Source organism: Podarcis erhardii (genome assembly GCF_964252035.2).
Source record: "Podarcis erhardii genome assembly, chromosome: 7".
Lineage (NCBI taxonomy): Eukaryota > Metazoa > Chordata > Lepidosauria > Squamata > Lacertidae > Podarcis > Podarcis erhardii.
In genome coordinates this window covers 5,314,285-5,329,369 of record NC_138511.1, presented here as the reverse complement: position 1 = coordinate 5,329,369, position 15,085 = coordinate 5,314,285, and the positions used below count along the sequence as shown (strand labels likewise).

The 15,085-nt window shown below is 46.2% G+C and overlaps 1 protein-coding gene across 1 annotated transcript; it reads right to left on the bottom strand.

Annotated features, from left to right (window-relative positions):
- Nucleotides 1-1,229: 1,229 nt before the first annotated feature.
- On the bottom strand, nucleotides 1,230-14,522 carry SFTPB (surfactant protein B). The gene is made up of 11 exons (XM_081872118.1): nucleotides 14,382-14,522; nucleotides 12,176-12,309; nucleotides 11,870-11,941; nucleotides 10,398-10,523; nucleotides 9,436-9,585; nucleotides 8,199-8,306; nucleotides 7,261-7,444; nucleotides 4,715-4,875; nucleotides 3,281-3,361; nucleotides 2,338-2,442; nucleotides 1,230-1,434 (listed from the first exon to the last, which is right to left on the bottom strand). The coding sequence occupies exons 1-11, from the start codon at nucleotides 14,425-14,427 to the stop codon at nucleotides 1,399-1,401; spliced, it is 1,203 nt and encodes a 400-aa protein (XP_081728244.1). The 5' UTR covers nucleotides 14,428-14,522; the 3' UTR covers nucleotides 1,230-1,398.
- Between the last annotated feature and the right edge of the window lie 563 nt (nucleotides 14,523-15,085).

Below are 15,085 nucleotides of genomic sequence, written 5' to 3'. Positions count from 1 at the left end.
CCCTTTGCTGCAACAGCTTCATGCTCAGACACGTATGAAATTAGACCAAGAGTTTGACCATAGTATCCTCCTGGACCAACTGCTCAGGATGGATATTGGAGGCCCATTTACAGTGGCTTTGTTCCTACCTGTGTGGCATGAATCCCAAGAGCAGTATGGGGAGGAGGGTTCAGCTCCCTGGCACTTGCGCTGTAGAGTTCCACATTGGTCCCCAATGTTATTTAATATCTACATAGAGCTATTGAGAGCAGGACTTTTGGAGCTTCTTTGGGAGGAAGGGTGGGATATAACTTTTATTGTAAGACTAATACTGAGTCCTGAAGCACATGCAGCTCTATTTCTCCATAATATCTGAATCGGGGGAGGCTGTGGAAGTCCTGGACACATGACTGAATGCAGTGGTGGACTGAATGAGGGCCAATAAACTAAGTTTGGATCCACGGCAGAAGGAGGCTCTGTGGGTAGGAGGTTCATGTGTCTGTTCTGGTGAGGGTTGCAGGTACATGGGTTTGGGTGGTACTCCTGGATTACATCCATGTCATTAGAGGCCCAAGCAACCACTGTGCCTAGGAGCAACTTTTGCCAACTTTGGCTATTTCTGAACTGGGGTAGCCTGGCCTCTGCATTCCATGCATTAGTGACCTCAGGACTGGATTATTGCAATGCAATAATCCCAAATCGATCCCAAATCTCCAGCTGGTGTAGAATGCAATGGCTAGACTACCGATGGGGGCAAATGGCTGCCAGCTTATAACACCTCTGTTAAGACATCTACACTGGCTGCTCATCTGCTGGGCCAAGTATCAAGATTCCTGCATTAATATACAAATCCTTGAATACCTTGGGTCCAGGATACCTTAAGGATTGCCTGAGCCCTTATATCCCAGCTTAATCACTGAGGTCATCCAGAGGAACACTGTTAGTTGTCCCCTGTGTTACAGAGGCCCAGCAGGTCTCAACTAGAAGTTGGGCATTTAGTGTCATCAGACCCATGCTGCGGAAGAGTCTTCCAACAGAAATTAGGTGGGTATCCTTGCCTCCTGGAGTCTCTTGAAGACTTTTTAAAATGTCAACAGGCCTGTTCATCAGTTTAAGTTTTTCAGATGCACCTGCCTTTTTCATGATCATTTGGAATGGTTTTAACAGTATTTTCTTTCTCTTGTAAATTTTGCTCTATGCTGCCCTGCTATGAGCCTATAAATATTTTTATAAATAAAATCAAACACAAATTGGGGGACGAGGCATAACTGTAATAGTTGAGAGTATGAGAGCTTCATGGTTTCCCTCATCCCCTGCCACAATGATCAGACATCAGGAAGAATCCAAGCAAGTGGTTCGTGGGGCAGGGCTGTGTAACCCTCCCCTATTCGCTGTATGCTGCTGGCTCCCGTTCTTTGGCTACAGCCACACATGATCCTGGCAGTGCTGCACAGCCTAGAAGGGAGAGAAGAGAGAAATTAGACCCAAACCCAAAAGAGGCAATGCAGACATTCTGTAGTAGATTCTGTAGTAGCTACAGAAGCTACCTGGGAACTTCAGGGTCTCTGCAGTTCATGTGCTGGGGCATGTGAAAGCTCTGGTTTAGCAGCTCAAAGTGGAATTAACTTGTGGGAAATGGTTGCATTTATAGACTGCAAGTGCCGCAAAAGCCCAATCATATTACATCCTTTCACCAGGACCTCCTGTGCCAATTCCATGCAATATAATGAGAGGGGCTTCCATGGGATTCCAAGCTGTTGTCCTACAGTGATTATCTTGGTAGCCATTGACAGACGGAAACTTTTGAAACATTGCAGCTAGCTTTGTTTTTCTGTGTGGGGAGGGGGGTTTCACATGTCTACTAATAAACAGAAAAACACTAGAACATGGAAGCACACAATAATAGTTTTATATCCATCTATCTATCTCACAGATGCAAAGAAGGATGACTTATATTTTATTTTTACAATATGCCCAAAGACTTCATCCACAAATGCCTTTGTCAATGGGTTTTTCCTTGTTTCTTAGGGCTTGCCCACACTTGCACTTGTCCCCTTGCCTAGAAAGCATGGGTCCAAGTGGCTTTCCACTTGCCCCACCACTTTCTCCAGCCTGCTCTTTAGCACTGAATTGGAACAAATGTCAATCTGTGGGAAAACTGGGTGATGTTTGCTTTGATGCAGTGGTAAAGATTGGGTTTTCCTGGGGGAAAGCAGCAGGGCAAGCAGATGAGCCCTTAGTGAACCAATCTGAAAGCTTCCTGTTGCCAAAGACGGTTAGGGCAAAATCCTGGCATCTGGAGATAGATTTCTTCTTTTGGCACATTACAAACCCAAAGAACCAGCACTCCATTCTCACCTTGCATTCCTCAGCAGTGCTCAGGCTGGAGCACCAATAAGTGGGGCCCTGGGCACAGGCAGTAGTTCCTGGAAAAGGCTTCTCAGCCACGCAGGCTCCTAGTTCCTGTTAGCAAGGAAAAAACTTGCAGGTGATTAGAACAGATGATGGTGTCCCTTCCAAATCTACAATTCTATGAAGAGAAGAGGCAGAGCAGTCCATGCTGCTTGGCACCTTTACTTGACATAATGTCAAGTGTGTATCTGAAGAAGTGTGCATGCACACGAAAGCTCATACCAAGAACTGACTTAGTTGGTCTTTAAGGTGCTACTGGAAGGAATTTGTTTTGTTTTGACATAATGTGTTCACCTTTGTTGCTAGAAACTTCCCATTTCAATATAGGGATAGTATCAATTGGGGGCCTCTCTGGGAGATTCTGAGATGGTTAGAATGGCTTGAAAAGGGGTTTTCCCACTCCAACCTCTTCTTTCTCTATAGCTTCAAGAAGCTATAGAGGACCATCACCCTGATGTTCTAGCAGCACCCATTTGGCTTTTCATCTTCCTCTTTTGCACTGATTGCTTTACAGGTCATCTTAAGCTTTAGTATCTGACGACTTCCCATATCTGAATTTGGTTCTGCTGGCCAACACTTAAGAGTACCTGCCAGAAGGGCAATGACCAAATGTCAATAGAGTACACAGGAGTAAGCAAGGTATGCTGTACTTGGGGAACTGAAGAACCAACTTCCGGAAAGTTTAGTTATGTTCAAGAGACCGTCTACTGTTTAGTTGGGGACTGATCCACATGTCTTGCTTGTGTCCAGAAGCTGAATGTCAGCTTGCTACACTTTGAAAATGCTTCCCAACCCTCTATGCTGTGCTCCTCAACCATAACATCTGAAAATGCTACACCAACAGTGAGCATTGAATGTTGTTGTTCTATCAAGGATGATAGCCTCGTACCTGGCATGTCCTCTGGGCGCTCCAAGGCTTGGCAAGCAGTAGGAACAACTTTGGCTCATGCTGATCAATGAAGCTTTTGCACTACAAAACAGGAGGAAGAGAAGTAAATATTGAGCCACTGCTCATCTGGCCTCTTTGGCTTGGCCACCTGTGCACAGAGGGTGTTAGTGGAGTATTGGGACTGGCTATTTCACTATCTATTGTCCATGGGCTGGTACAATTGAAGTTGGGTACAAATAAAAAAATAGGAATCATCCCTCTCTCCACTGTTTAATAATAAGAACCACAACAACATTGAGACTTTAGAGTCTTATGGTTGTCCCCATTCCTTGCTACCATCATGTCTTTCTCATGGGCAGGGCTAGTCAATGTGGTACCCAGATGTTGGGCTGCAACTCCCATTGTCCCTGATAATTGGCCATTCTGGCTGCGATTGATGAGTCTTAAAAAATCTAGAGGGCACCAGGTTGGGTAAGGCTGTTTTATAAGTGGCAGTAATTATTCAGTCTCCTAGATGGTCACAGTGATGGGAGTTGTAGTCCAAACCACCTGGAGGGCACCAGGTTGAGGGAAGGCTGATGTAATTGTGAAGAGTCCCCAAGTAGAATTTTGGGAAGCTGTGATTGTGTCCTTACTCTCTTGCTGCCTGTTATGCATTGGGCTGCTTCCCAGCATATCTATGGAAGACCACCGTCTTTCAAATCCCTCAAAACTCACCTCTCTCACAACTTCTTAGCCTCTCCATATCCTGCTGAAACCAAAGCCTAACTGAACTGACATTTAGTTCTGTCTCCCCTCTGACAAACCCAGTGAAGTGCCCTCCAGATATCGTTAGACTACAATTCCTAGTGTGGTATAATGGTTAGAGTGTTGGTCTAGAATCTGGGAGACCAGGGTTCAAATCCCCACTCAGCCATGAAGCTCACTGGGTAACCTTGAGCCACTCATAACCTAACCAACCTCACCTGGTTGTTGTGAGGCAACTGTGGGGAGGAGAACAATGTATTCTACCTTGAGCTCCTTGGAGGAAAGCTGGGATATAAATATAATAAATAAATAAAAAGACTCATCATCATCATCATCCCCAGCCAGCATAGCCAATGGTTAGGGATGATGGGAGTTGTAGTCTAATAACTGTTGGAAGGCACCAGACTATGAGCTTAAGAAAGGCAGCTACTGCCTGGGTCCCCGTTTGTGATTGTGAAACGGGGCAAGCCACACGCTCATTCCTTGCTGCATCAGAGTCGGGGGGGGGGGGAAAGCAGCAGCATAAAGGGGTGTGGTGGGGGTCCTGGGCCTCTTCCTCCAGCTAGGAGGACAAGGAAGGCCTTGCAGTGTTCATCTCATGCCATGTTTGTATGGGAACTGGCCTTTGCATATTGTTAACAATCCTTTGAAGAAGGCTGTGGCTTTTTGCTCTTTAGGGTAACCCACCTCTTCCCAGCTCCGAAAGGTGTTGCTGCAGGCTGTCAACAGAGCTGCTTCCATTTCAGCCCTGCTGCTGTTGGGCTTGAGGGTTGCCTTCACCTGGGTCTTGAGAGCCAGGCAGGCTTGGCAGCTGTCAGCTGGGCCAGAGAGTGACAGTGGAGGGGTCTCTGAAAGGGGGAAAAACACAAAGAGGCAGGGCTGTGGAGCAGTGCAGTGTTCTGCGCGTGCGCGCGCACACACACACACACACACACACACACAAGCTTTATACTTTCCCAGCTACCCACTGCCATCAGTTGGATCTCAGTCTAAGCAGCCAACCTGCTATAGCAAGTTGTGACCTAGGGTGTGATCACATTACCACCTCGGAGGACAATGAAGTTCCACACTCAACCCAAAGCTATTGGCTTCATTAGTGTCTGATTCACTTCTAGTTACAGATAGGTAGCCGTGTTGGTCTGCCATAGTCAAAACAAAACAAATTCCTTCCAGTAGCACCTTAAAGACCAACTAAGTCAGTTCTTGGTATGAGCTTTCGTGTGCATGCACACTTCTTCAGATACACTGAAACAGAAGTTTCCAGACCCTTCTATATAGTGAGAAGGTGGGGAGGGGTATTACTCAGAAGGGTGGTGGGAATGGGTGATTGGCAGACCAACAGCTATCTGCCAATCACCTATCATCAGCTATCTGCCAATCACCCATTCCCACCACCCTTCTGAGTAATACCCCTCCCCACCTTCTCACTATATAGAAGGGTCTGGAAACTTCTGTTTCAGTGTATCTGAAGAAGTGTGCATGCACACGAAAGCTCATACCAAGAACTGACTTAGTTGGTCTTTAAGGTGCTACTGGAAGGAATTTGTTTTGTTTTGATTCACTTCTGTTTGTGTACACACCAAGGGGAGTTGACAGGGGTGGGAATGTCTTTACCTTAGCTGGAGGCAAATTAGGAACAGATTAAGGACTTAAATCAGTGCAATCAGTGCAATTGCACTGGGGGAGGAGATGATGCTCTACCTTGTATTGGTGCCCCCGCCCACGTCCCTTGTCCCCTTGGCAAAGAGATGTCGGCCGCTCAGAGCAGCAGAGAAGCAGCCCAGGGAGCGTGCACAATGGGTGGGTGGGCTCCTAGCCACTCTCAGCCGCCTCCCTGGGCCTGCACCATTGGCAAGGGCCAACCTTGCCAACCCCTAGGTAAGCCTCTGCATCTGTCAAACAGTGGAAGAATACAGGCAAAGTGTCAAAGGATGCTGTTTGCACAGCTGGACCGACAGACAAGCATGCCACCCAATCAAATGCTTGTTCAAACTGGCGGACCCCCACCCTCCACAACCTCCTCTTCCAGCACCTTCTGGGGAGAATTTGTGCCCTGCAACCAAGTGCACCCCAACTTTGGTGCATGCCTGCCTGCAGGGAGCTTGCTCATTTTTGCCATCTGCAGTAGGAGGCAGCAGTTAGTGAAAATGAATGGGAGGGAGGCAAAGGGTGTCCACATTACCGCCTAAGAGGGTAGTAAGGTCCCCCCCCCATGTTTCACAGCTCTCCCCCCTCCTCCAGCTGTCCACATCAGCAGGGCCTCATTCTGTTTCTGTACACAGAAGATGTACATAAGGAGAGGATGTCTTTACTGTTTGCATAGGGGGGTCACACCTTGGCTAGAGACAAATGAGGAATGTTTTAAGGACTCTGAAGTGTGCAGCTGATTTGAGAAGTAATGCATCAAACTGGCAAAGTACAGGTTACTCCTGCATTTTGGGTAAGATACTGCAAACACGGATTAAAAACCCAGCACTGGGAACACAGAGAATGTACAGGAAACAGGAGTGTGAACAGAGCCAGCCTCTGCTTTGGAAAAACTTTTTGTTGTTCCCAGAATCGTATGCAAAGCTGGTTTGCCCATTCTGGAGAATATAGCTGGGTTTGCATACCAGTTGTCATTCCATTGCTAGGCGTCTCCAGGCAGTCACTGTTGGGGGGAGGGATTCAAGGGCATATGGGGAAAATCTAGTTTGGCAGTATTAAAGTGAATAAAAACTATCATCCTAGTACAAGTCTACTTGGGAGACAGAAAAATACAGACTTTTTGCAATTGGGTAAGTGACATGGCAATGCATTGAAAAGTGTGGAATAATGCAATGGTTAATGGGAAGATGTGCAAACATCACACAAACCGATCAGGATGGAGGTTCAGTGAAGACCAGGCAGAATCTTAAATTCTGGCTTCTGCTGGTTAAGCTTAATCCAGGCCTTGGTGTGAAGCAGGGCCAGTGAGAGGTGTGGCCTAGGGAGAGTTTTGAGGGCCACGTATTTAGCCTCTGGTCCTGATTTTCTGACCCTTTGACTTAGCCTGATGTGGCCTGTGGAGGAGCAGAGGTGAGTATGTGGCCAGGCTGCTTATTGTTTTGGATGGCAAGGTGCTACACACAGAACCAGCCAAAATGATGGAAACTGTCCAGAAATTTCTCAGAGTGACAAACATCACAGATTACCACAAGATCCCAAAGCACCAAAGCACCACCTAGCCCACCAAGGTTTTAGGTTGTCTGTACCTGGGCCACAGTTTTCTTCTGTGGCACACATGAGCATCATCCCACAGATCAGGTTTGGCCCCAACTTGCCCATAACCGCGTCCACAATGGTCACAGTGTATTTCTCCATCAAGCACTGGCACATCCCAGCAGCGGCTCCTGGTGCAAAGCGGCAGAGCTGGGCCATGGATTTGCCAATAGCTTCCTAAGGAAGAAGACAAAGGACTTTGGGTGAAGTTAGTGGCTTGCCCTGCGTCTGAATATAGACTCGGAGACATCATTCTCAACTTGAAAGCTGCCGCCTGTCTGAGCCTTGCAGTTTAGGACACATGAAGGTGGAACCAAGGAAGATGCCAAGAATCATCACAAGGTTTTATTCATAGGGCCAGTTAGGGTTGTGGGGGGCCAGTGGCCTCAAGCTCAAAGGAGGCCCCCAATTTTCGGCATTCAGTAAGTTTCACAGCTGTTCATCATATGAAATTGTGACATGCTCTCTCAGCTAAGAACTGCAAATTTAAGCAAATCAGAGATGTGGGTTTTTTTCTGACATAGATTTTGCCATATACTTAATATCAGCTGTGAGCAGTGCTTTGTTTCCTGGGAGAAGAGGCTGAAAGTTGAAAAGACAAAGACCTGCCCAGTCCACTCATCCCTGGAGCTTCTATTCCACCTTTTCTATCAGTTAAACTTTTAGCTTCCTGAGCTTTGGTTGCAGACACTTTCACAAGCTTAATGCTGAGGTCCAGAAACATTTTAAAAATAAATAAATAAAAGAACAATTTAGAGTCTCATGATGTTGCATTCTGGACCAGAGTTTGGATGTGTAAAGCAGCCTTCTTCAGATGTTTCAGACCAAAATATCCATCAGACCCAGTATGATAGGACTCTGCTGTCTGGGGCTGATGGGCATCGTGTTGGAGAAGGCTGAATTAAGGCACAAAGAAAGGAGAATACAATACCTTGGGGAGGCTGGATTCAATCCGGCCTACAAGGTTCTTGCACAGCCAACACTGAGGCAAAACATAACGCCAGGGCCAAGGGAAGAGTAGCTCCTCCTTGGGATTATCCTGGGAAAAGAAATAGGAATAAGTCATGTAGCAGGTAGGCACAGAAATTAATCAAAGGTGCAACAGAGCAGATCTCATTTTGGGAAGATTAACGCCCTGTTCTTACTGGAGCATAAATGTTCCAGCTTCGGCTACTTCATTGAACCCACCTGAGGGGTGCACTCCCCGCCCCCCAGCTTTGCCATTTATGTACCATAAAAGCCTAGGGCTTGCCAATCAGAAGGTCAGCGATTCGAATCTCCGCAACAGGGTGAGCTCCCATTGCTCAGTTCCTGCTCCTGCCAACCTAGCAGTTTGAAAGCATGTCAAAGTGCAAGTAGATAAATAGGTACTGCTCCGGCAGGAAGGTAAACGACATTTCCATGCGCTGCTCTGGTTTGCCAGAAGTGGCTTAGTCATGCTGGACCGAACGATCAGGGGTGCCTTTACCTAGGTGTATTGATTCTCCTACTGACCCACCCACTGGACTTTTCTCTGCCCATTCTCCCCTACCCTTGCCTCATTCCTCTTCCTTTCTATCTTCCCTCCTGCATTGCCCACTGCAGGGCAGCTGTAACTGGGTGCTTAGCATATTTTTAGTGGTATTTGTTGCCTTATAATGGTTTCAAAGTGGCTCTATATATGCTCTTGTGCACCAAACTGTAAAAAGGTTTTTCTAAAAGGTAGGATATAAATGTTTAAATAAATACATTTTATTTTATTTTATTTATTTATTTCATTTATGAAGCACCTTTTCTTCCAAGAAGCCCAAAGTGCTCCTTATGACAACCCCGTGGAGCAAGTTAGGCAGTCACTGGCCCAACCTCAGTGGATGTCATGGCTGAATAGGGATTTTTGCCCTGGTTTTCCAGGTCCTAGTCTGACACTCTCTGGCCACTAGAACACACTGGCTCTCTTTTGAAACCATTATAATTTTATTCTGATGGGAAAGTAGAATGAAGTAGGATGCAAGATGCTTTCCTAGACAACTGCTTAGATCAGCCTTCTCTGACCCAATGCCCTCCAGATGTTTGTGGGTTGTACTGTCAAACATATGGAGGTTACCATGTTGTGGAAGGCTGGCTTAGGGGTTCATACAATTTTCTTTCACTGGACTGGAGTTCATGTCATCAGAAGAGGCTCTCCTTACCTGGGTCTTGTTGTTGGGCATAATAAAAGCTTTGCCTTGCAGGAGCTGGATCTGTTCTGCCATCTTTTGAACCAGCAGACCAAAGATGTCCTTGCTCTCCAGTGGGTCAGACTGGCAGAGGCCAAACTTTGCACATACAGCATCGGGTTGCTGAAGGGCAGAAGGGATAAGGCATGAGAAAGGAATACTCCATCTCCAGTTGCCCTAATCTGAAAGGCAAGGCAGAGGCATGCCCGCCAAGCGGCCTGATTTTCCAGGGACAGTCCCAGAATTACAAAAGCCACCCCAGCTTCTGATTTGAACCTGGAATGTCCCTATTTCTCCCACTGGCTGCCGCGAAGGAGCATCCTGTTGCCTCTCCATGGCTACCGCTGCCAGACTCCCCCCTTGGGCAGCTTATAGCAGCTGCTGGACAGCAGGTGAGGAAGAGAGGCTGCCACCTGTGAGGGGAACCCCCCCCCATGACACACCAGCTCTGAGGTGCAGGCAGAACACAGGGCTGCCCTGGGCAGGAAGAAAGGGGGAGATGAGCAGAGTGAAAAGAAGTCTTGAGGGTTTTTTTTTTTAAAAAAAAAATGATTCCAACATCCACATCTAATCTTGCCTCTTTCTAAAATATATTTATTATTTGTTTTTAAATACATTTATTGGTGTGTGTGCTTCTTTTCCTATTTTAATTTGAGGAATGCTGGAGGGTATGAAGAGGTGGTCCTTGCAGCACAGGCCCTGGGGAAGTTTTCCTGCACAAACCCCATTGAAATGTGCAAGAACTTCCCAGTGGAATAGACCAGATGAGCCTGTCAGCTGCTTTGCTGCCCTTTCAGGGCATCCAAAACCAACTACCTCATGACAGAGCAGCCTCTGCTTTCCCTCCCTTGCCCTGCCTCCACACAACAGCCACTGTGTTGTTTGTTGTGGAGAAATTATTTGCCATTGATGTGTGTGGGGAAAGGGCTACTTACAATCTGTCCTTCTAAGGCGGTGATGAATAGAGAATAGTAGGTATCCACAAGCTCCTGGCATCTTGGGATTAAGGTCTGAAGTGAAAAAGCTGCGCATTCGTGTTTCAAGTAGTTCTGGATGGCCTTCTGTGTGGGAACAGCAATGTTAAGAGAGCAGCGGGGAGAACATAGGACAATTTCTGGGTGCCAAGATCCAAGTTTGGGGGAAGTACTCTTTGGGGAGAGAACCCCAGCAGATACTTTAAACATGCAGCAAAGTAAAGTGTGGAAATATAGGCTGTAACACCTTTAAAATGTGCCCCTCCACATGAGTTCCAAAATGTCCCCTTAAAATGTTTCTTTTCCTTGTTTCCCCAGCATAGGAAAAAGACCACGTTTCGTAAGTTTAAAAAATGGTTTACTTACAAATTCTCCATAGGTGAGAGTCTTGTGCTTCAGAAATAGTTATACAGGGAGTAAAACTTTGCCTAGTGGTGAAACTTCCTATAGGAATTCAAGAGTGGCTCATGCGGGTGAGCGGAAGCAATCAAGTAGAGTGAAGAACAAAGTTCCTCCCAAGGTGGTGGGAAGTGGACATAGCTAAGCCTGGCAGTATAGCTTACACTATGGTATTAACCTCTTCCTATATTAAATAGACATGCATGTTTGTGATATGAGGCTGGTTACCCCACACATAGGAAAAGCCTGCTGGATCAGGCCAGTGGTCCACCTAGTCCAGCATTCTGTTCATAGCTGTCAACTTTTCCCTTTTCTTGTGAGGAATCCTATTTGGAATAAGGGAATTTCCCTTTAAAAAAGGGAAACATTGACAGCTATGATTCTGTTCTCTTCTTTTAAAGCCATTCAAGTTGGTGGCCATCACTGCCGCCTGTGGGAGCAAGTTCCATAATTTAACTGTGTGTTGTGTGAAGAACTTTATTTCATCCAACACTCAGCTTCATTGGATGTTTCTAAGTTCTGGTGTCTGGGAGCTATTTGGGCAAGACTGAGATCTCTGTCCAGCTGTCTCTCACAATGCCTGCCTCTCCTGGGACTATTCATACAATCAGCTTAGCTAAGAACATCCGAAGACCCCCAAGGGAGCCCTTTCTAGTCTAACAGCCCGTTTGCATAGTAGCCAACCAGACGTCACAAGCAAGACCTGAGTGTAATGGCCCTCTTCTCACTGGTCTGTCCTCTTTAACAGCACCACCCTACACATGTTCACTCATAAGTAAGAACCACTGAATTTAGTGACACTTACACCCAGGTAAATAAATGAGTATGTAGGGTTTCAGCCTGAAACCCACATGTTTTAGACTGCAGATGCATAATGGGTTATTTTTATTTACAGGATTCTCCATGGTATGAAGGCAAATCTGGGTTAAATGTCAACAAAAGGTACAGACTAAATGCTGCTGCAAAAAAAGAGAGAGAACAACCTTGTGGGCAGCAGCAGCACTAATTCCACACATTCCAGCTACCTGGGTTACCTTAAAGGTTGACTCCTTGGCCATGCGAACAAGGATGGTAACAATCTCTTTGCAGTCTGCACAAGTGTCTTCCTGGAGGAAAAATTAAGGAAATGAGGGCAACCTGAAAATGCAGCTGTCACAAAACCCTGGGTCACCGGCAGAAAGTGGGCAGGCAACCACTGGGCTTCTTGACACAGCAACCCAATATGCCAAAGACAGAGACAGTGCAGCTGTCCCCAACTAACCCCACCCCCAAGTTTTAACTTCCTGCACCAAAGTCAAGTCAGAGGAGGGATAGAGAGAGAGAGAACAGCAGCTACTCACTTGGGTGGCACTGTTCCATCCAGCCTGCATGCAGTGTTCCCAGGCACCACACTGGATGGCCGTCACGAGGTTCTTGCACCAATATGTAGGACCTTTGGCACATCCATCCTCAATGGAAATCTTGCCAGCCAGCACTGGAAAAGGGCAGAGAAGGACATGCCCTTGTGAGCAGCATCATAATGTGGGCAGGATAATATTGTTTTATAGGTTTGGTGGGAAGTGGTGTGGAGGGCAGTCTGGAATCTGGATGACACACGTGATCCTTTCCAAACCTGTGATCCTGTATATGTGAGGTTAGAATACACCTGTCATCTGCACCTTAAAGGGTGAGCGCTATTGCCTTAGAGACAAACGAGGAGCCCTTTCTCCACCTCATCTGTCTGGATGATACATCATCCTAGGATGTAGAATAATAGGCCATGAGAGGGCTGTGTATGCGAGAGCTGGGCTGATTTGGGAAACTGGAAAGATGGAGACATGTCTTGCTCTGTGCTGGACTTGGGGCTCCCCTGGAAACCTGATGGGGAAGCAAATCTGCTGAGGTGTTGATTCTGTAAACCCTTCCATCCTATGCTCAGGTATATAGGTAAAAATGTAAACGTAAAAGACCCCTGGACAGTTAAGTCCAGTTAAAGGCGACTATGGGGTGTGGCGCTCATCTAGCTTCAGGCCGAAGGAGCTGGCGTTTGTCCACAGACTGTATACATGAAAATAAAACCATATATCCTAAAGAAACCACAGTCTCTGTTGACCATTCCAAGCAATCTGAACCCTGGATAAGCACTGGAACTCCCGAAGTCTCTTTCTGCTCAAGGAATAGGGTACAGAAGACAATGTGCTTATCTTAAAGTCAAGTCTCTGAGTCGTAGACCACAGGAAGCAGTGCAATGAAATCTCAGTTGATGCACTTGAAAAGCCAGGGAGGGAAACAATCTCAGTATTTCCAGTGTTTGCAGCTCAGGCTCTCCTGGACTAATTTTCCTCAGTTGCATGATGAGGAGGGGCATCAGGGCATGGTTGAGAAATTTTACCACTTAGGTTGTTTACTCAGGTTTGTCCAATATTTGAAGTGGAAGCAAAAGAGGCTGCCTGGTTTGCAAGCCAGTTGTGGTCAGAGATTCATGGGCACTCCTAGCGCAGGAGCAGGGAACAGACCTTGACCTCACAGGCTTCAGAGGGTGTGGACTCAACCCTACCAGTTGCTCTTACCTTGCCTTCTGTTGCACTCTTTTTTCTTCCATTTTAACCCCTCCTTTCCTCCAAGGAGCTCAGGGTAGCAGTGCCTGCATCTCCCCCACTCAACTATTTTGTGTGATAGATTACCCTGAGCAAGTGTGACCGGCTCATGGCTTAACTGGCTCTGTGAGGATTTGTGTCTTTCTCCAGTCCCAGCCCAACACTCTTAACTATTACAACATGCTGTCTTTCTAGAGAGGGAGGTAATTCAGTGAGGAGTAAGCTGGATTCTTTATGGCTGGAGCTATTGGGTTTTGTCAGGCACCAGGCTCAGCCCCCACCCTTGCTTGGTTGGCAACGGGAGCTCACCCCATCGCGGGGATTCGAACTGCCAACCTTCTGATCAGCAAGTCCTAGGCTCTGTGGTTTAACCCACAGCGCCACCCGCGTCCCCAGTTATCTATACTGACCAGTAATACCAGAGTATTTGTTTGCCCTCCTAAATTATAGATTGTTATAATCTACACTTGCTGTCTGCTTATTTTGGGTCCTTTTATTTTTAACTGGGGTTTTTTTTTAACCTATATTTTGATAAATTTATTATATATACTGTTTTATTGCTAATTTTTGCATATTTTATACTATTGGAAGTAATTCACTTAGATTTTTTTTTAATTGTTGTTGTTGTTGTTTAGTCGTTTAGTCGTGTCCGACTCTTTGTGACCCCATGGATCTTTTAAATTTAAGTGACATTAATAAATTGACATGAATAAATGATAAAAAAATTAAAGAACACTATGCAAACCAGTGGAGGTAGTGCACACCAAGCATGACTAGTAGCCATTGATACCCCCATGAATTTGCCTAATCCTCCTTTAAAGCCACTAAGTTAGTGGTGATCACGGCCTCCTGTGTGAATAAGTTACTTATTTTATCTGTCCTGAATCTTCCAACATTCTACTTGAAGTTCCTAATGGCCGTGGGGAAAAGGGATGCCCCACCCACCTCCTGCCCCTTCCCCAGTGCTTACCAGCAGGACCTCCACAGAGGAGAGTGACGAGAAGCAGGTGCCACATGGTTGTGCTGTGTAAAGACCCCTGAATACGATTCTCTTTTATAGTTCTGCTGTAGAAGGAGGGGCTTGTGTGGCACCAGTGGAGAAGATCTGCGGAGATCCTGCCCAGCTGAAAGCATCATGTTACCGACACATCTACAGTTTCACTCACGCTCAAGCTTGGCTTCCTGTTGGGCATGTAGCCCCTCAGTTCTGAGATGTGGTGAGGAACTAGAGTGACAGGTACTTTGTGTTGGAGAATTCCCATGTAACTCTGCTAGAGTGGAGGCCCTGATCAGTGGTATAACATGAAGATACAGCCCTGAATTAGTTGGCACATATTCTTCAGTTCCAAATTACAGTCCATTTCTGCAACCATTCCAGTCCTAGGAACCCTTCACCTCTTCTATTCTGGTTAGTCTGGAATGGGCATAGTGTCTTCTTTATTTTTACAGAACATTTCACTGTCTCTCCTTCCTCTCAGGACTTAAAAAAAAATACTGGGAAATATTATTATGTTTGTTGTTGTTGTTGAGTTTATTTACCACCCTTTTATCCGCAGGTATAGTCAGAAAATTGACTTTTCCATGCAATTTTATGTGGTAAATATGACCTTTGGTCTACATTGGAGAGTATTCTTGATCCCAAGCCCTCTTATCTCCCTCATATTCTTACTGTTC